We start from the raw sequence: 20,379 nt of genomic DNA, 5'->3' as shown, positions 1-20,379 counted from the left end.
TTCCCATACCCCCCTCTGTAACTCAGCCTGTCAAATAAATAATAAATCAATCTATCTTAAAAAAATTAACACAACAGACTTCACCAGATACTTATGGAAGAAAATTTAGAGGCCAAATATTCTACATGCTAAGGAGAGAAAGAGTAGTAAACGCTTCATGGAGGAAGTAACATTTGTTTTGGGTCATAAAGAATGAGTAGGAGTTTGTTAGAAAAAGAAGGGAAGAGCATCAGTGGCAGAGGGAAAGCATGTAAGGAGGTGCAGTGCCATCACTTTGTATGACATGCTTATGGAGAGCTGTGAGCTGTGTACCAGCAGAAAGCTCAGGTACAGTAGTGAAGTTAAAGGTGAAAATATTGGAAAAATAAATTGGAACTGGAATTGAAAGGATCTTAGATGTTTATTTTTAGGAGCCTTGGTATACAAGAAGCCAATACACTGACACCATTAGAAGCTAGTTAGAAAAATAAAGATAATTAGACAGTGTACTAGAGCTATCTGTTGTCCACACAGAATAGCAACATGAGTAACTAGTAGGATTACCCCTGCTCTTTGATGTGTTTCTCATATTACTGACCAGTCATCAAATATTTTCCAATGACCTACTGTGTGCACAAGACACTAGGCTAAAGATGAAAGGAAGATGGGGCCGGCACTGTGGCGCAGCAGGTTAACACCCTGGCCTGAAGCACCACCATCCCATATGGGCGCTGGTTCTAGTCCTGGCTGCTCCTCTTCCCATCCAGCTCTCTGCTATGGCCTGGGAAAGCAGTAGAAGATGGCCCAAGTCCTTAGGCCCCTGCACTCGCGTGGGAGACCCGGAAGAAGCTCCTGGCTCCTGGCTTCAGATTGGCACAGCTCTGGCTGTTGCAGCCATCTGGGGACTGAATCAGCGGATGGAAGACCTCTCTCTCTCTGTCTACCTCTCTCTGAAACTCTGTCTTTCAAATAAATAAAATAAATCTTAAAAAAAAGAAAGAAAGGCAAGGGCAAAGTTTTAAAGCAGGATGAATTGAAAGTAGAGACAAGCAAGTGCAATGAATGCAGAGGATGGAGTGACCACTGTGGAATGTAGTGACAGGCAAAAATATTTGGTTTGAGCTAGATTTTATTTATAATTTTTATTCACTTATTTGAGAAGCAGAGAGAGAGAGAGAGAGAGAGAGAGAGAGAGAGAACTCCCATTCACTGGTTTATTCCCTAAATGTCTGCAACGGCTGGGGTGGGCTAGGGCTAAACAAGAGAGCTGTGAACTCAGTCCAGGTCTCACTGGTGGGTGGCAGAAAGCCAACCACTTGAGCCATCACCACTGCTTCCCAAGATCTGCATTAGCAGGAAGCGGGAATCAGGAGCCAGAGCTGGGAGTTGAACCCAAGTACTCCGATATGGGATGCACTAGGCCATGTGCCTGCTCCTTGAGTTAGTTTATGAAGCTTGAGTAAGCTATTGCTAACACACAGCATTGCTCCAAGATCAGTCACATCTGCAACTCCTGAGAACTTGTAAGAAACATAGAATCAGGGCCGGTGCTGTGGCACAGTGGGTTAACGCCCTGGCCTGAAGCACCAGCATCCCATATGGGTGCTGGTTCTAGTCCCCGCTGCTCCTCTTCCCATCCAGCTCTCTGCTATGGCCTGGGAAAGTGGTAGAAGATGGCCCAAGTCCTTGGGCCCCTGCACCCGCATGGGGAGACCTGGAAAAAGCTCCTGGATCCTGGCTTTGGATCGGCACAATGCCAGCTGTTGTGGCCAATTGGGGAGTGAACCATCAGATGGAAGACCTCTCTATCTCTCTCTGCTTCTCCTCTTTCTGTGCAACTCTTTCAAATAAATAAATACTATACTTGATCTTAGCCAAAATCTTAAAAAAAAAAAAAAGAAACATAGACTCTTGGCCCTGCCTTACATTCAGATCTATTGAATCAGAACCTGCATTTAACAAGTTCCCCAGATGATGTGGGTGCACGTTAAAGTGAGGAAAGTGCTGTTGTAGACATTAACGGTGGGGGCATTTGAATTAAATGTTAGATGAGTTTTGGCATATTTAGTGGAACCAACGTGGCAACTGATACAATGGAAAGAAAGAAGACATCCTTCCCATAGAAATCTCCAACCCCATTTATGCTCAACCTTACCAATGCTTTTCATGAGGCTACCATAATAGTCATTTTCCTTCTCATCCACGAGGGCAACAAGCAAGGGTTCTAGGAAGGGACTTGTTAGCAGTGAGTTAGAAATCAGCTTTGAAATCCGAACCATCACTTTGTCCTCCTCAGGGGCAATCATGTCTTTTCGTATTCCATTGTTCAAGTAGTAATAGTATCTCTTCCATTAACAAACCACCAGGAAGAAAAAGAAAAAGAAAAAAAAATTGTGATTGGGCAACTGTGGCCACCAGTCCCACCCATTAGGTGCCAAGAGAGCCTGTTCATACAGCACCCATCCTCACCCTTCACTTGCTACAATCACACTTTCTGGGCCCGTTGCTTTTCACACTTACAGATTTCGCTGCAATGACATCACTGGCAAGTTTTGCCCATGACTCCACAGGATTCAACAGAAGACAGAGACATATTAGGAAGGATTTGTCAAAGGATTTGCAGCTAGGAACAGTGGGATGAGTATGGAAGCCAAGGATGAAGGCAGTGTGTCTGATGACTTTTATTAAGGGAAATGACAAGCTTCTGAAGTGGACTCAAATAATCCAGCCATCTGCTAGTGGGCATCCTGAGAGGCAGCAGGTGATGGCTCAAGTACTTAGGTCCTTGCCACCCACAAGGGAGTCACAGACCACATTCTGGGTTCCTAGCTCAGCCCCAGCTCTTCTAGGCCTTTGGGGAGTGAACCAGAAGATGAAAGATTTCTATTTCTCTCTCGCTCTCTCAAATAAATGAAAATGAATAAATATTAAAAATAATCCATGCCCCTGGGGCTGGCATTGTGGTGTAGCAGGTAAAGCTGCCTCCTACAACACCAGTATCCCATATGAATGCCTGTTCAAGTCCTAGGTTTTTCATTTCCAACCCAGCTCCCTGCTAATGGCCTGGGAAAAGCCACCAGCATTGAGATGAAACTAGGGCTTCGGCCAGGTCTGGCTGATAACAAAATATCTCTGCTCTAAACAGCTACACAGAAATTTTCAAATTTGCATGAAGATAAGAACCACCTGGAGGAGATGTGTGATAAAACCTATCTGCATGAGGAACAGGCTGGGAATCTACATATTTTTTTTTTCCATTAACAAATCTTTTATTATTATGAGAGATAAAAACAGCAAGGCGCAGATTATTTACAGGAGCTGCAGCCAGGGGGCGCCCCATGGGAATCTATATTTTAACAAGAATTTTACTCCCTACATGACACCCAAACAGTTCTTAAAATCAGAGAACTTTGGCAATTCTATCCTAAAAAGACAGTCTCCGACTTAAGATGGTTCCATTTATGATTTTTTTTTTACTTTATAATGGTGCAAAAGCAGTACACATTCAGTAGAAACTTTGAGTTTTGAATTTTTGTCTTTTGCCCAGCTAGCATTGTGCAGTACATTGCTTTCTCACAGCGCTGGCCAGGACAGCAGCCACAGCTCCCAGTCACCCCTCTACAGTGGGCTGTGTGGCGAAGCTAGGATGTTCTGTCAGTTAAGTGTATTCAATGCATATGTTTTACTTGGGCTATTTTCAGTGTACAATCGGTTTGTGGGAATGCAATGCCATCGTCATAAGGAGTACCTATAATAAGCTGCTTCCATTAACTTGGAAAGAGGTGAGCTGCAAGTACTGGCAGCAGTCTCATCTGCACACTGGTCATTGGCAATGAAAGTCAAAGCTGATTTGAAACCCATTTCCCACATGTTGTGCTTCTCACCCAGCTGTAGTGATTTGTTCTCAAAGCCACTGAGCCATTCATCAGCTTCAAGGCAAAACCCTAAATAAATAAGCTTGCTGAGGTCACTGGATCAAACTGGCCATTTTTGTTGAGCTGGTGTGTTTGTGTTGTTTTCTGAACTCAAAAGCCCATGGCTGGAGTAGAAGAACTAACACAGGTCTCACTCAGGCTTCGGGGATATTTTCCTCCTCTGACAGCTACAAGCCACAAGATCTCTTTATTAGTCTACACCCCCACTTCTACGTTTAGACAATGGGAATAATCCTTGCTCTTGAATGGGGTCTGATAGCAAGAGGGGTTAGCCTGGAATTTTGCCAATTGCATATACTCAGTCTCCATGAGTTTAAAAGAATTTTTAAAAAACTTATTTGCAAGACTGAGAGGGAGGAATGAAGACAGAGAGTGAAAGAAAGCACAAGAACCAGAGCCAGAGGCAGAGGCAGAGCCAGGGCGAGTGTTATCCCTTTGGCTGTTTTACTCCCCAAATGCCTGGAATAGCCAGGACTGATCCAGGCTGGAGCCAGGAGCTCAATCCAGGTCTCCCACATAGATGGCAGAAACCCAACTCCCTTAGGCATCATTGCTGTCCACCCCCCCCCCCCCCACAAACATGCACACCCTCCATTCCATAGTCTGTCATGGGGTCCAGATTTTGGTATTTTAAAAACATTCCCCAGGTGACTCTGCTATTCTTTCCTGTTGTAGATTCACTGAGATGCCAAGAGAAAGACTTAGAAAACTGAGAGAAAAGGTCCAACAAGAACTTACCTCCAGATCTAGTTCAGATGGTTTGCTTTCCTTACTTTCTATTTCCATCTCCTGCTGTAACATCACATTGATTTGTTGTTCTGGACTCATAGGTCTGCTTCCTGGGAGGGTCAAAGATTGTTCCACTTCCTTCTTCATGGGTAGTGAGGTGGAGGTGCTGCAGGCCAAGCTGATCCTGAAAAGCAGACACAGTTCAGCCATTGGTGCTTGGTGTCAGGCCTACTTTCTTCAACCCAGGAAGTGCGGTTCTGTAATAGCAGCCTTGTGTCATCTATCAGTATGAGTGTATACTTCAAAGATGCCCTTAATACTCAACAATTCATGTGTGTGTTAGTACTGGCTTTGCTCAGTTGGTTATTTTTAAAAAGTGTTTTTATTTACTTATTTTAATTTAAAAGGCAGAGAAACACAGACAAAAAGACAAAAGTCCTCCATCCATTGTTCACTCCACGAAATGCCTGCAATAAGCAGCTAGAGCTGGGCCTGGAACCTGAACTCAACTGGGTCTCCCATTTGGGTGGCAGGGACCCAAGCACTCGAGCCATCACCACTGCCTCCCAGGGTATGCATGAGCAGGAGGCTGGAATTAGGAAGGGAGCCAAGACATGAACCCAGGCATTCTGATATGGGATGCAAGGCATCCCAAGTGCTATCTTATCAGGGCGACAAACACATGCCCAGTTAATTTATGTTTAGAGCCTAACATTTGGAGGTTTAAGCAACTGGTGGAAAAACCATGAGTCACTGGGTATGTGACTGCTTTGGTGCCGAGCAGCAGCACAAGCTTCAATGAGTTGGTTCATCCTAAGTCCCCAGATTCTCTGATCCCCACAGTGACATCTTACCCAATGGAATCCTCTTTGTCTCTGGAAGAAAACTTCATTTTCTTCTTGATGGGCTCTGATGGGCTTTTACTTGCTAGAAAATAGAGAAGGAAGGCATCAGTGATTGGCAGAGGCCTTGGGCCATTCTGTCCACAGGCGTATGACTTTTGGAATAAGCCAGGGACCAAAGATGGTGTGGTGAGATGAGGCAGAAGATGCAGGCTCGGCCGGCGCCGTAGCTCACTAGGCTAATCCTACGTCTTGCGGCACCGGCACACCAGGTTCTAGCCCTGGTCGGGGCACTGGATTCTGTCCCGGTTGCCCCTCTTCCAGGCCAGCTCTCTGCTGTGGCCCAGGAGTGCAGTGGAGGATGGCCCAAGTGCTTGGGCCCTGCACCCCATGGGAGACCAGGATAAGTACCTGGCTCCTGCCATCGGATCAGCGCGGTGCACCGGCCGCGGCGGCCATTGGAGGGTGAACCAACGGCAAAAGGAAGACCTTTCTCTCTGTCTCTCTCTCACTGTCCACTCTGCCTGTCAAAAAAAAAAAAAAAAAAAAAAAAAGAAGATGCAGGCTCTAGTCCCATTTCTATTACTAATCACCTATGTGACCCCAATCCATCACGCTGGGCCTCGGCTTCCCCAACTGTAAAATGGGGATGAATCTAGCTTCTCTTCATCTATACACTGGACAAGTATTAACTGCCTGGTCAATTCACTTCCCAGCACTGTATACTCTATTTTCTAACTACTAGTGGTTATATTATTGTTTAATATTTCTTATTAAATAGACTCAGGCTTTTAAACTTAGTGTGTTTCTTATTAAAATAAAAATTTTAAAAATTATTTATTTGAGAGGCAGAGAGACACACAGAAAGACAAAGAGACAGAGAGAGACAGACAGACACACACATATGCACAGAACCCACTGGTTCACTGTTCAAATACTGGCAATAGTTAGGGCTGGGCCTGTGCCAAAGCCAGGATCCAGGAACTTAATTCAGGTCTCCCACTTGGGTGGCAAGAACCCAATCACTTGAGTCATCACTGCTACCTTCCAGGGTCTGCATTAGTAGGAAGATAGAGTCAGGAGCCAGGTATTGATCCCAGACACTCCAATACAGGACACAGGTACCCCAACAGGTATAACCACTATGCCAAATGGCTGCCGCTGTTAAAGGAAGGAATTTCACATGACTAGTCCAAATGGAAAAACCAGTATCACTTGCAATAAATAGAAGGTAACTACAAATAAATTCAATAAAAATATAAAAACTATGTTATTAGACTAGCTACTAACCTTGCTATAGTCTCTAGTCTGAGGAATTAATAAGTAATAGAGAAGTGTTAAAGACATACTAATATAAAATCGATACTTTGGGAGAATCAAGTGAGTTGAATACTCCAAGCTAAGATGTATTTTGAGTTCATATTTACATGTTCTCAAAATACTCAAAACAGAATAATAACAGACAAAATACTCATTAAAAAATAAAGACACTGTATTCACTGTTCAACAAAATGTCCTTCTATATGATTCAAAAACAAGTAGTGTGAAATAAAAGTCATAAACTCAGCTCCTAGGTGCAGAAGCAGGTAGAAGTCAGGAGCTGGGGCTGGGTCAGGCCAAAGCCATGAACCAAGAACTGCATTTAGGTCTCCTGTCTGGTTGTTAGGGACTCAAGTACCTGAGCCATCATTTGCTGCTTCCCAAGAGTATTAGCAGGTATTCAAAGTGAAGTAGGGGGGCTGGCACTGTGGAGCAGCAGGTTAAAGCCCTGGCCTGAAGCGCTGGCATCGCCTATGGGCGCTGTTTGGAGACCTGGCTGCTCCACTTCCCATCCAGCTCTCTGCTATGGCCTGGGAAAGCAGTAGAAGATGGCCCAAGTCCTTGGGCCCCTGCACCAGCATGGGAGACCTGGAAGAAGCTCCTGGCTCCTGGCTTCGGATTGGCACAGCTCTAGCCATTATGGCCAATTGGGGAGTGAACCATCGGATGGAAGATCTCTCTCTTTCTTTCTCTCTCTCTGCCTCACCTCTCTCTGTGTAACTCTGACTTTCAAACATAAGTTCCTGGACATCATGATCTTGGGCATTTGGGGAATGTTTGATGTATATCCTTGAAATTGGAACATGCAAAGATAACATATTAGAGACCGTGCGTGTATTTAATAAACAAATAGCATTGCCAAGAACCACGAGAAACATAAATCCTCCAAGTGTGATGAAAGGACTATGATCATAGAACATACTAAGCAATAGGTCGGGGGGACGGGGGAGCAGGAGACTACAAGTAGAATTCAATAGAAAATCTGAAACTAAAAAAAAAAATAAGACTTACTAGACATGATAAATTCAAGACTGAAAAAACTGAAGAGAACTTAGTGAACCAGAAGATGTAATTGAGGAATTCACCCAAATATAGTAGAGAGAGGAATGAAACATGAAAATGAGCTTGAGAGAGATTAAGGGTTTCCAAAATATGTCTAAGAAGAATTACAAAAGCATGCCCTGATACATACATGAACTTGGTGGGATTAAGTACATCATTATATGTAAGATACCGTGGAGAGCAGTTTCTAAGAGTACTTCTGGTATTATGCCTCTGTGGAACCTCCTTCCCTTGAATGTTGGCTAGATCAGTGATTCGATTCTAACAGAATATGGCAGAAATGATAGGATGTCCCCTCTAATATTTTTTGAGTTTTTTTTAAACTTTTATTTAATGAATATAAATTTCCAAAGTACAGCTTATGGATTACAATGGCTTTCCACCCCTCCCATAACTTCCCTCCCACCCACAACCCTCCCATCTCCCGCTCCCTCTCCTCTTCCATTCACATCAAGATTCACTTTCAATTATCTTTATATACAGAAGATCAATTTAGCATATAGTAAGTAAAGCTTTCAAGAGTTTGCACCCACACAGAAACACAAAGTGTAAAATACTGTTTCAGTACTAGTTATAGCATTAAATCACAATGTACAGCACATTAAGGACAGAGATCCTACATGAGGAGTAAGTGCACAGTGACTCCTGTTGCTGACTTAGTAATTGACACTCTTGTTTATGGCATCAGTAATCACCCTAGGCTCTTGTCATGAGTTTCCAAGGCTATGGAGGCCTTTCGAGTTTGCCAACTCTGATCATATTTAGACAAGGTCATAGTCAAAGTGGAAGTTCTCTCCTCCCTTCAGAGAAAGGTACCTCCTTCCTTGATGACCTGTTCTTTCCACTGGGATCTCATTCGCAGAGATCTTTCATTTAGGTTTGGTGGGGGTTTTTGTTGTTGTTGTTGTTTTTGTTTTTGTTTTTTTTTTTTTTTTTTTTTGCCAGAGTGTCTTGGCTTTCCATGCCTGAAATACTCTCATGGGCTTTTTAGCCAGATCCAAATGCCTTAAGGGCTGATTCTGAGGCCAGAGTGCTGTTTAGGACATCTGCCATTCTATGAGTCTGCTGTGTATCCTGCTTCCCATGTTGGATCATTCTCTCCCTTTTTTATTCTATCAGTTAGTATTAGCAGACACTAGTCTTGTTTATGTGATCCCTTTGACACTTAATCCCTCTAATATTAAATTCCAAAAGTCATAGTGGCTTCTTTCTTGCTGGCTTTCTCTTACCTGCTCTTTCCCTCACTTGCCATAAGGGAAGCCAGAAGCTATGCTGTGAACTGCCCTATGGAAAGGCCCTTATGACAAGCAGCTGGTATCTATGGCCAACAGCCAGCAAGGACCTGAGGTTGTCAGTAAGTCTGGAAGAGGTTTCCTTAGTTGCCTTTATATGACTGTGGCCTTGGTTGACACCTTGATTATAGGCTTGTGACAGAACCTAAGCACAAACAACCCAAATGTCCAAATTCCTGCCCCATAGAAACTGTAAGATAGACAGTAGTTGTTTTAAGCCACAAAGTTATGCGAGCAGTTTGTCGTGTAGTAATCAATAGCACAAGTACACAAAACTGTGCTTGGTGTATGTAAGTTGTCCATAAATGTTAGATATTACAATCATTGCCATTGCATAGATTAAGAGAATAAAGCTCAATGAAGTTATCCCAAAGTTAGCTGCGATCCAACTAGAACACAGTTAGAAAGTTTCACACCAAAGCCCACTTCTGCACAGGTATTGTAAACTGCCACAAGTACCTGATGGTAACTGGTGGTCAGTGTTGACCCTAGGGACACTGATGGTAGCTGGCTGGTAGATCTTCTGCAGGTCTTTCAGCTTTAGGTCTTGGGCCATCAAGGAGTAGTTGTTGCCAATGGAGTCACTGGGTCCACGGTGGTGATGCTGCTCCTTGAAGGGCACAGCCAGAGTCCATGATGTACGTTGCATCAAGGGAGGGTAAAAGCTGTGTGACATGATGGTCTAAGGGAGGAAATGCACAGTGAAACATGACAAGGGACACCTCTACTTCCTACACACTTGGTGGAAATACCTTCTGAATGGACATCAATTGCACTTCTCTGACTACTGTGAGCATAATTTCTGATGTCAGGGGAAACAGCGGGAATGAAAAATAACTTTGTGAGCCTTGCCTTTATTCCTTATGAGCATGGCTATAAAGTAGGTATATTTACCTTCACTTTACGATTAAGATGCTGAAGTTCACAGAGTTTAGATAACACAGCAGGTGAGCAGGAAGGCCAGATTCTAACTCACTTTTGTATGAGAGCATAGATCTTTCTCCCACACTTGCTGCAGCCTCTCCTGGTAACAGAAATGACCAAAGCAACTAATTTCTTTTATCAAATCTGACGTCAGTCCTCCACTACCCACGAGTACCTGTTGAATACCTAGAGAGGCAAGGTGCATTCTCTGCCTTGTCACCCTCAAGAGAAGAGCTGACAGCCAGGTAAACATACCTGATAGAGTTCAGAGGGTTCTTCATTAGCAGAAGCAGGCAGAGGGGGCAGCTCTGGTCTCATCTGGGAGTGGCTCATGTGATGTATTGAGTCACTTCTGGTGAACTGTGTGATATGGGAAGAAAGCCAATCCTCAGAAATTAGGAAATATTTTCAAGCCTTTGAAGTTGGTTAGGATTAAAGAGCTCCCCCCAAAACGTTTTAGGCACAGAGGGTTCCCCACAAAACACCCTTCTCTTCCCATCCATTATATATGGTTGATTTTTTAAACATCAGTTTGCCTCTTCTTCAGCATCTTCTGCTTGGCTTCCCATCTATGAACAAACTCAGATATTCACCTCTCACTGGGAAGTGTTCAGATTCTGAGGACATCCTCAGGCACTCTATCTTTTTTTTTTTTTATCTTTTATTTAATGAATATAAATTTCCAAAGTACGACTCATGTGTTACAATGGCTTCCCCCCCCATACCGTCCCTCCCACCCACAACCCCCCCCTTCCCACTCCCTCTCCCCCTCCATTCACGTCAAGATTCATTTTCGATTATCTTAATATACAGAAGATCAGCCTAGCATACCTTAAGTAAGTATTTCAACAGTTTGCTCCCACACAGAAACATAAAGTGAAAAATAATAGATGATTTTTTTTAAATGATGATGAAATCAGATCAGACCTATTGTCATGTTTAATCCCAGTGAGAGTCAAGTTGGGAATTGATAATTTTTTTTTTTTTACAGAAGATCAGTTTAGTGTACATTAAGTAAAGATTTCAATCGTTTGCACCCACATAGAAACACAAAGTGAAATATACTGTTTGAGTACTCGTTATAGCATTAAGCCTCAGTGTACAGCACGTTAAGGACAGAGATCCTACATGAGGAGTAAGTGCACAGTGACTCCTGCCGTTGACTTCATAAATTGACACTCCTGTTTATGGCATCAGTAATCTCCCTATGCACCAGTTATGAGTTTCCAAGGCTATGGAAGCCCCCTGAGTTCTCCGACTCTTATCTTGTTTGGACACGGTCATAGTCAAAGTGGAGGTTCTCTCCTCCCTTCAGAGAAAGGCACCTCCCTCTTTGAAGACCTGTTCTTTCCACTGGGATCTCACTCACAGAGATCTTTTTGCCAGAGTGTCTTGGCTTTCCATGCCTGAAATACTCTCATGGGCTTTTCAGCCAGATCCGAGTGCCTTCAGGGCTGATTCTGAGGCCAGAGTGCTATTTAGGACATCCGCCATTCTATGAGTCTGCTGAGCATCTCACTTCCCATGCTGGACCACTCTCCCCTTTATCCGTTCTATCGGTTGGTGTCAGCAGATACTAGACTTGCCCATGAGGCACTCTATCTTAAGGTGTCATTAAAAGAGGTTGACTTTTAATAATGGACTCTTGCATCTCACATATAGAACAGAAATTTGACCAGGTAGTAGCACTGATTGTATTTTATGTGTGTTTAATACACATAAGCAACTCTCTGTGCTTCATGTGAAAAGGAAAATCATCATTTAAACAGTGTGGATATTTAAATCCACTATTCCATTCAAGGAGTATATACTTGGGAGTGAACTTGTATCTTCCACAGCAAGCCTCAGTCACTAAGTGCCTTTCCACTTCTCCTGAACAGAGCTGAAAGCAACTGCAGCATTGAAGGGTATCATGTGTGTTTTTGTCTTAAGATTCAGCCCTTATATGTAGGACAACTACTCGGCACTGTGATGGAGCAACCGCTGGCCTGAGAGGTGTTGTACGGCACTTCAAAGGTTTGAGGGATTCTCAAGGGCAATTTGGTTCTCTGTGACTTTCGCCTTTGGCAATGATTTTGGACTTAACTCTTATAAGATGAAACATTATTGCATCAATTTATTTGAAAAAATCATTCAAAATAATTGGTGGGTGTGGGGGTGGAAGACAGATACATGACTCAGCTATTTGCAGTGTGCCAGCTCCCATGCCCCACCAACCCCTCACTGCTGACTCAAGTTAACCTCCTTTATCTCCCTTGGAACATCTACTTCATCAGATAACAATAACAGCAATAATATCTATCATTATTTCAAATTACCAAGGGCCAGGCACAACATTATGAGATTTTCTTATGCCTACATTCTAGCTTAAGAAATCAAGATTGAGAGAAGGTAGGAAAACCTCCCAGTCACATAATAGGCCAATTTGTTTTCTAAGTCAGTAGCTTCTAAATATATATTACTCTGCATCCTGCCGACACTTTGGAAATAGCAAATGTCACACGGAAAATCACTTTAGGAAGGTTGTGGATCTTAAAATTAAACATAAACAGGTAAACACATAAAGATATGTACTCAGCCTGGGATTTTTAAACACAGAATGGTTCGCTGATCTCATGGCCTAAGTTAGTGGTTCTCAGAAATTTTGGCCAATCAGATTCACTCACGGCACTTTATTAACTATAGGAATGCCTGAGCTCACAAACTGAAAGTGAAGGCTGTCAGTATTTCATCTTTGGAAGCGAGGATGTTATGTGGTCAATAGAAAATCTTTCCTTTGGCCTAGCTTTTAAATCTGTTTCAAATAAAAAATCTTCATTAAAAAAGCAACAAGCAAATACCACAAACTTCAAACATCCTGAGTGAGTTACAATAAGAATGAGAGTGGAACCCTGACCTTCAGCAGTCAAGGACAATATTAACATTACTTCGGAGGGATCTTGGCATTCATGTTTCTGCTTAGTGTTGGGTGAACCTGATTTTCAGCCCTCATACCAATTGGGAAGTTATTCTTCCCACACAAAAAAAGAGAATTTAACCCCAATGGACAGAACTGGCCCTGTTTCAATTGTGATCTATGTTGTAATGTGTGGAGGATCACAGCTCATGGCTCCAGGGCAAGGCATGTGCAACAGGCCTGACCAATTAAGAATACTCCATTCTTATATACACAGGACTGACTGGTTCAGGGATAAGTAAATGACCCCAGCTGGGTTGATACAGTGTTCCCTAACATTTTCTCTAGACCTAGTGAGGAAGAGGCACTCCCTTTTTTACTAGTCACTGTGAGAATGTTTATGACTGGTGTTCCCAACATCTACCTTTGCCTTATGGAGGGGAAAGTCTGCCTTATAATAAAGCCAACATAGATGAAAGCAGAGCCACAAGAAGGAGACAGACAGACCCTCACTGACATCGACTGGACCCCTGGTTCCAACTTGGACTTTCTGATTATTTGAGCTCTTAGATTTTTTGGGGGGATATGAGCCAGACTGAATTGCACTGTGCCTCCTCACAGTGAAAAAGATTATCGAAGGGATACACACAGGACAGCTGAGTCAGTAACAGCACTCAGACTAGACAACAGACACACCACATCATGCAAACAGATAAATCATTCTTGGGATAACAAAGAAAGAAAACCATGAGAATTGTGTGGTTCACAATGAGGAGAAGCAGAAAATCAGCAGAACTAAATAAAATTTTGAAGTAGTTCAGAGGTACAGACTGAGTCATTAAATATAGAGTCATATTTTTTTTTTTTTTGACAGGCAGAGTGGACAGTGAGAGAGAGAGAGACAGAGAGAAAGGTCTTCCTTTTGCCCTTGGTTCACCCTCCAATGGCCACCGCGGCCAGCGCCGGCGCATGGCGCTGATCCGATGGCAGGAGCCAGGTGCTTCTCCTGGTCTCCCATGGGGTGCAGGGCCCAAGGACTTGGGCCATCCTCCACTGCACTCCCTGGCCACAGCAGAGAGCTGGCCTGGAAGAGGGGCAACTGGGACAGAATCCGGCGCCCCAACCGGGACTAGAACCCGGTGTGCCGGCGCCGCAAGGCGACAGATTAGCCTAGTGAGCCGCGGCGTCGGCCTACAGAGTCATATTCTAAAAGCAGAAAACATCTCAGTCCGTGGGACAGGAACACCCGAGTCATACATAAGGCCGGCAAATCTATAAACCAATCCTAGGACACAGCAAAGGGAGTTCTGTTGACCAGGCAAAGAATTCTCTGAGGCACCTTCAAGGGGAGGAGATGAAGATTTTTGTAAGGACCACTTGGCAATGAAAAATGGTTTGTTAAAAATACTAAAGTTTAGCTGGCGCCGCGGCTCACTAGGCTAATCCTCCGCCTTGCGGCGCCGACACACCGGGTTCTAGTCCCAGTTCGGGGCGCCGGATTCTGTCCCGGTTGCCCCTCTTCCAGGCCAGCTCTCTGCTGTGGCCAGGGAGTACAGTGGAGGATGGCCCAAGTCCTTGGGCCCTGTACCCGCATGGGAGACCAGGAGAAGCACCTGGCTCCTGCCATCGGATCAGCACAGTGTGCCGGCGCCGGCCGCGGCGGCCATTGGAGGGTGAACCGACAGCAAAGGAAGACCTTTCTCTCTGTCTCTCCTCTCTCACTGTCCACTCTGCCTGTCAAAAAACAATACTAAAGTTTAAGTTTTCTCTTTAGTAAATTACAAGGAGTTTTCACTTTAGGGCATGAGCCTGGTTATGATCAACAAATCCACTTTAATTTGATAAAATTTCAATATAAAGTGCTCATCTGGGCATTTCTCTATATGGTAATCTAGTGGATTTTGGTTTTTACAATTAGGATTATTATGACTAGATTGAGTAGAATGGTACTAGATTGAGTAGAATGGGCTACTTACTTTTTATTACATGCGATGTCTGCATATTCATGGAGGCAGATCCCAAATACTTGTCTGAGGCCCTCCTACACCAGAATCACTTGGGTCTTAGTTTGAAATATAAATTCTAGTGCTTCACTTAAAATCTTTTGGATCAAAAATATTTTGTGGTGGGGCTAAAACTCTTATGTTTTGGGGGCCGACACTGTGGCGCAGCAGGTTAAAGCCTTGGCCTGAAGTGCCAGCATCCCATAAGGGCTCCAGTTCTAGTCCTGGCTGCTCCTCTTCCCATCCAGCTCTCTGCTATGGCTTGGGATAGCAGTGGAAGATGGCCCAAGTCCCTGGGCCCCTGCACCCGCTTGGGAGACCTGGAAGAAGTTCCTGGCTCCTGGCTTCGGGTTGGTGAAGCTCCGGCTGTTGCAGCCATCTGGGGAGTGAACCAGTGGGTGGAAGACCTCTCTGTCTCTACCTCTCTCTGTAACTGTCTTTCAAATAAATAAAATAAATCTTTAAAAAAAACCTATGTTTTAAAGATATTTCCAGAATATTCTGGTGTGCAGCCAGAGTTGGGACTTGTTGGTTGGAATATTTGGCTGAATGGCCTCAGAAGAGAAGGAAAAAGAGCAAATAGGTGTCTCTTCCTGAATTTTTAACAGCAAAACTTGAAGATGCCTAAAAGTCTACTTCAGCAAAAAAAAAAAAAATAAATACAATAAAAAATAAATCACATTTCAAAACACACATCATAAAAATGTGATTAACATACCTGCTCAGTCAATGGAATCTAACATGTTACTTGCTCTGTGATCAAAGAATCCCCTTTCCCATATGTGCTCTTATTCCCTACATGTTGAAAATACAGGCAAAAAAAAAAAAAAAAAAAAAAAAAGACATGTCCGCCATAAATCTCACACCTACCTTCTGAATTGAGCAATTCCTGTCGCTCATGGTGTCCACTCTAATTGTGCCTATGAAAAAAATAAATGTTGAGTTCTCAGCTTCTCCAGGAACAGGAGCTCCTCTCCTATCCAGTTGCTCTGAAATTCACATTTCCTTATAGCACAAAGAGAATGACACCAATGACGGAACTTTCTGAAAGTTCTGTTCACAGGGCTGCATCTATGAGGTCATAGACATCAGTCCTCTGAGGAGTAACCGTGTTAGAAGACGAGAGAAAGGGAAACTGGAGAAAGAAGGCACAGCACTGGGATTTTGAAGGCTTTTTGCCCTGGTTTCTACTCTTCCAGCAATGGTCCCTCTTCTTTTCCCTTGTGTGGCTCCTCGCTTGGAACTTTTCCAGGAACACACAGGGTGGAGTTCACTGCAGAGGAAAAATTGAAGCGGAGTTACAGGTCCATATAGAGACCAGGGAGAAATCACTACTCCAAACAAACCCCCAGCAACCTACATTCTTCTTCCTCCTCCCTGGACCGTTTTGACACTGATGGAGGTTGTACCCCCAGGGCCAGTAACCAAGCTTCAGCGTCTGTCGCTAAGGAGAGGAGGGACTTCTGCTAAGCCTTCGAACAAGACCAGGCTTGACCTAGCTCCATGTCTGGGTGTCTGCCTTTTCTGGAGATCCAGCTGGGCAGCAGGAAGTGTTTTCAATAGAAAGGTAGATGGGAGGGAGTTCTGCAATAGCAGCAAGAAATGGAGCCTCCAGAAAGGTCTAAAAGCACAGGGTGTGATGGTGAAGTTCTTGGGATCAAGAATTCGGAGTTCTGGCTTCAGATCCTGCTCTTCCCATTAATTAGCTGTGTGCCTTTAGGCAAGTTGCTGCATCTCTCCAAGTCCATCTGTAATAATGTGAGTACCTAACTCACTGGGCTGGTCTCTGAAGATTTAATAAGACAATACTTACACAGCAATCTGCACATGCTAGAAGGATGACTAACAATTCATCCCAGTCTTTCTGGAACCTTCTGGTTTTTTTAAACTTTTATTTAATAAACATAAATTTCCAAAGTACAGTTTATGGATTACAACGGCTCCCCCCCCTTAACTTCCCTCCCACCCGCAACCCTCCCATCTCCCACTCCCTCTCCCATTTCATTCACATCAAGATTCATTTTCAATTCTCTTTATATACAGAAGATCAATTTAGTGTATATTAAGTAAAGATTTCAACAGTTTGTACCCACACAGAAACACAAAGTGTAAAATACTGTTTCAGTACTGGTTATAGCATTAATTCATATTGAACAACACATTAAGGACAGAGATTCTACATGAGGAGTAAGTGCACAGTGACTCCTGTTGTTGACTTAACTAACTGACACTCTTGTTTATGGCATCAGTAATCACCCTAGGCTCTTGTCATGAGTTCCCAAGGCTATGGAAGCCTTTTGAGTTCGCTGACTCCGATCTTATTTAGACAAGGTCATAGTCAAAGTGGAAGTTCTCTCCTCCCTTCAGAGAAAGGTACCTCCTTCTTTGATGGCACGTTCTTTCTACTGAGATCTCACTCGCAGAGATCTTTCATTTAAGTGTTTTTCTCATATACTCTTCAGCCAGATCCGAATGCCTTAAGGGCTGATTCTGAGGCCAGAGTGCTGTACTATACAGCAGTAAAAAACAATGAAATCTGGTCATTTACAACAAAATGGAGGAATCTGGAAAACATCATGCTGAGTGAAATAAGCCAGTCCCAGAGGGACAAATTTCATATGTTCTCCCTGAAGGGTGACAACTAACCGAGCACCAAAAAGGAAACCTGTTGAAGTGAAATGGACACTATGAGAAACAGTGACTTGATCAGCCCTTGTCCTGACTGTTGATGAACAACTTAATACTTTATCCCTTTTAGTTTTTTTTTATCCTACTTAATACTATTGGTTGAACTCTGTAACTAACACACAATTATTCTTAGGTGTTTAAATTTAACTGAAAAGTGATCTCTGTTAAATATAAGAGTGGGAATAAGAGAGGGAGGAGATGTACAATTTGGAACATGCTCAAGCTGACTTGCCCCAAACGGTAGAGTTAGAAACATGCCAGAGGATTCCAATTCAATCCCATCAAGGTGGCATGTACCAATGCCATCTCACTAGTCCAAGTGATCAATTTCAGCTCACAATTGATCATAATGATAGGTCTAAGAGTCAAAGAGATCACATAAACAAGACTAGTGTCTGCTAATACTAACTGATAGAATTAAGGAGAGAACCATCCAACACGGGAAGCAGAATACACAGCAGACTCATAAATGGCAGATGTCCTGCGTTTTAACACCACTAAGTGCTACATCTGGGGACCCTGGGATAGTTTGGTGAACTGACACAGCAGGCACTCTGTAAATGTTGTGGCTAATATCAGTATTATTAGAAACACAGCAATTCAAGCACTCATATTCACATACACAAGTACTCACACACAAGGGATGATAGTAGCTGCTGCTCCAATGTTCAAAGCACACATTACATGGCTGCTTTCAGAGCTGTCTCAAAACAAAGCTTGACTTACTGTTTTTAGGTTCCTTGCTTGCATATCTTTTTTTTTTAATTTAATTTTCCCCAAACTCCATGATGTCCCCATTTTATGAATAAGAAAACCCAAACTGAGAGAGGTGACATTCCCAAGTTGACCTGACTCATAAGTAGCTTCGATACAATCTGAATTCTTTTCTGAAGACACTGTGTCCAGTTGCTTTGTGGAAACCACCGAGCCCCTGCCCAGAACACAAACGCTTCTGATATTTGGTGAAGAGTACTGGCACAGCACCGAGTACTTCCATTTCTCCCTTTTCTTACCCTTTCCTTGTAATTGATCCACACTGTCACAATAACCCTGAGCTTTGTCATCACTTAACACTATCACACTCTTCCATAAAGTGTATACATTTTGGAATACATGAGCCAGGGCACGGGCTTCAGACTTTTAGACAGAAATAGGGTTATTTTCAGGCTTGCTTTATTGGGTGTGAAACCTCATTTTCTGTAAAAAAAAAAAAAAAAAAAAAAAAAGAGTGATTAATCCAATGAGCTGAAGAACTAGAACGGGCTAGGTAAGTGCCATGGAGCCCTGTGACTTTGTGTGTGAGCCCCCATCTGAAATTTAGTGTCCTTTAAGTTTATCTGTGTTCAAAAACATCAAATCCACACTACTGGCTTCTGTTGATTAGCAGTAGTGCTAATCTCTTAGCGAATGAACATCACCTCTCTGAATCACATCAACAACCCTAAACATAATTATAATTATTCCAAGTTTTATGGTTGAGGAAACTAAGACACTAAATAACCTGTCTATGGTCACTCAGTTATGTCAACAGCAAAGCTGGAACTTGAACCTGTTTGTGGAATTTTTTCTGCAGCTTTCATCAAAACCCTACATACGTGTAGTTTGAGAAAGATGAAAAGTAAATAAAATTCCTGGCAGAAGAGACTGAAAGTGCCACCCCACCCCCCACCCCCAGCCACCTCATCTACACCTACTCATCTACAGATGACAATCTACACAGTATTGTCATCTGATTTAACTTCATGTGGTAATTCCCAATACAAGATGTATACCACAAGTTCTATTACCCCCTCAACTACAAGTGCCTAGGGTTGCCAGATAAAATACAGGATGCCCTGTTAAATTAGAATTGCAGATAAACACTTTTTCAAGTAAAAGAACTTTTAGTATAAGTGTAACCCACTCAACATTTGGACGTAGTTCCACTAAAAAGCTATCAATTGTGTACTTGAAACTGATATTTGACTAAGTGTGCTACATGTTTATTTCCTACAGCTGGCAAGATGGGGAGGCGAAAGGTCATCTAGGTTCTAGGCTGTCCCCATCTCTATAGCATTAACACTTTAGGGTCTCTATCTCTTCCTGGGAAGTTTACATATTTTTAGTTCACAGCCCAATGCTCTTGGAAAATCTTTTCTGAAGCCTAAAATTATTGCTTAACTGGAGCAAATGTCTTAGTCCGTTGGGGCTGCTATACCAAAGTACCACAACCTGGGTGACCACAGACATTCATTTCTCAGCTTTGGAGGCCGGCAGTCTAAGATCAGGGTGCCAGCATAGTAGGGTTCCAGTGAGGACTCTTCTGGGTTGTAGACTTCCAACTTCTCCTTGCATCCTTTTCTGATAGAAAGGGGGCTGGAGGGACCTCTAATTCCCTTTGAGATGGGCACTGATCTCATTTATAAGGGCTCCATTTGTATGACCTAATCATCTCCCAAAGGCTCACCTTTTAATACTATCAAATTGGGCATTGGAATTTCTTCTTTATTTAATTACTTTGAAGGACAGAGGAACAAGGGGAGGGAGCGACAGAGGGGGAGAGAGAGGGAGAGAAAAGGAGAGAAAGGGAGAGAGAGGGAGAGACAGGGAGAGACAGGGAGAGAGACAGGGAGAAAGAGAGAGAGACAGGGAGAGAGAGGTCTCCATCTGCTGGTTCATTCCTCAAATGCTAGGGCTGAAAACCCAGGGCTGAAGCAAAGAGCTTCTAGC

At 43.2% G+C, this 20,379-nt stretch overlaps 1 protein-coding gene across 8 annotated transcripts in view; it reads right to left on the bottom strand.

Annotated features, from left to right (window-relative positions):
* The window catches only part of DNAH3 (dynein axonemal heavy chain 3), a 191,403-nt gene that overhangs the window by 167,569 nt on the left and 3,455 nt on the right, over positions 1-20,379 (bottom strand). For all 8 annotated transcript variants that reach the window (XR_011384660.1, XR_011384661.1, XM_051847854.2 and 5 more), the window contains 6 exons: positions 15,853-16,255; positions 10,339-10,443; positions 9,619-9,841; positions 5,498-5,570; positions 4,653-4,827; positions 2,135-2,324 (listed from right to left, as the gene is read on the bottom strand). Coding sequence is in view for 6 of the 8 variants with exons in the window: in XM_051847854.2 (XP_051703814.2) it covers positions 2,135-2,324; positions 4,653-4,827; positions 5,498-5,570; positions 9,619-9,841; positions 10,339-10,443; positions 15,853-15,882 (796 nt within the window). In the remaining 2 variants the exon portion in view is untranslated. The remainder of the gene's footprint in view (positions 1-2,134; positions 2,325-4,652; positions 4,828-5,497; positions 5,571-9,618; positions 9,842-10,338; positions 10,444-15,852; positions 16,256-20,379) is intronic.

This window comes from Oryctolagus cuniculus, chromosome 19, assembly GCF_964237555.1.
Source record: "Oryctolagus cuniculus chromosome 19, mOryCun1.1, whole genome shotgun sequence".
Lineage (NCBI taxonomy): Eukaryota > Metazoa > Chordata > Mammalia > Lagomorpha > Leporidae > Oryctolagus > Oryctolagus cuniculus.
The sequence above is the reverse complement of the archived record's forward strand: the minus strand, read 5'-3'. Positions and strand labels throughout refer to the sequence as shown.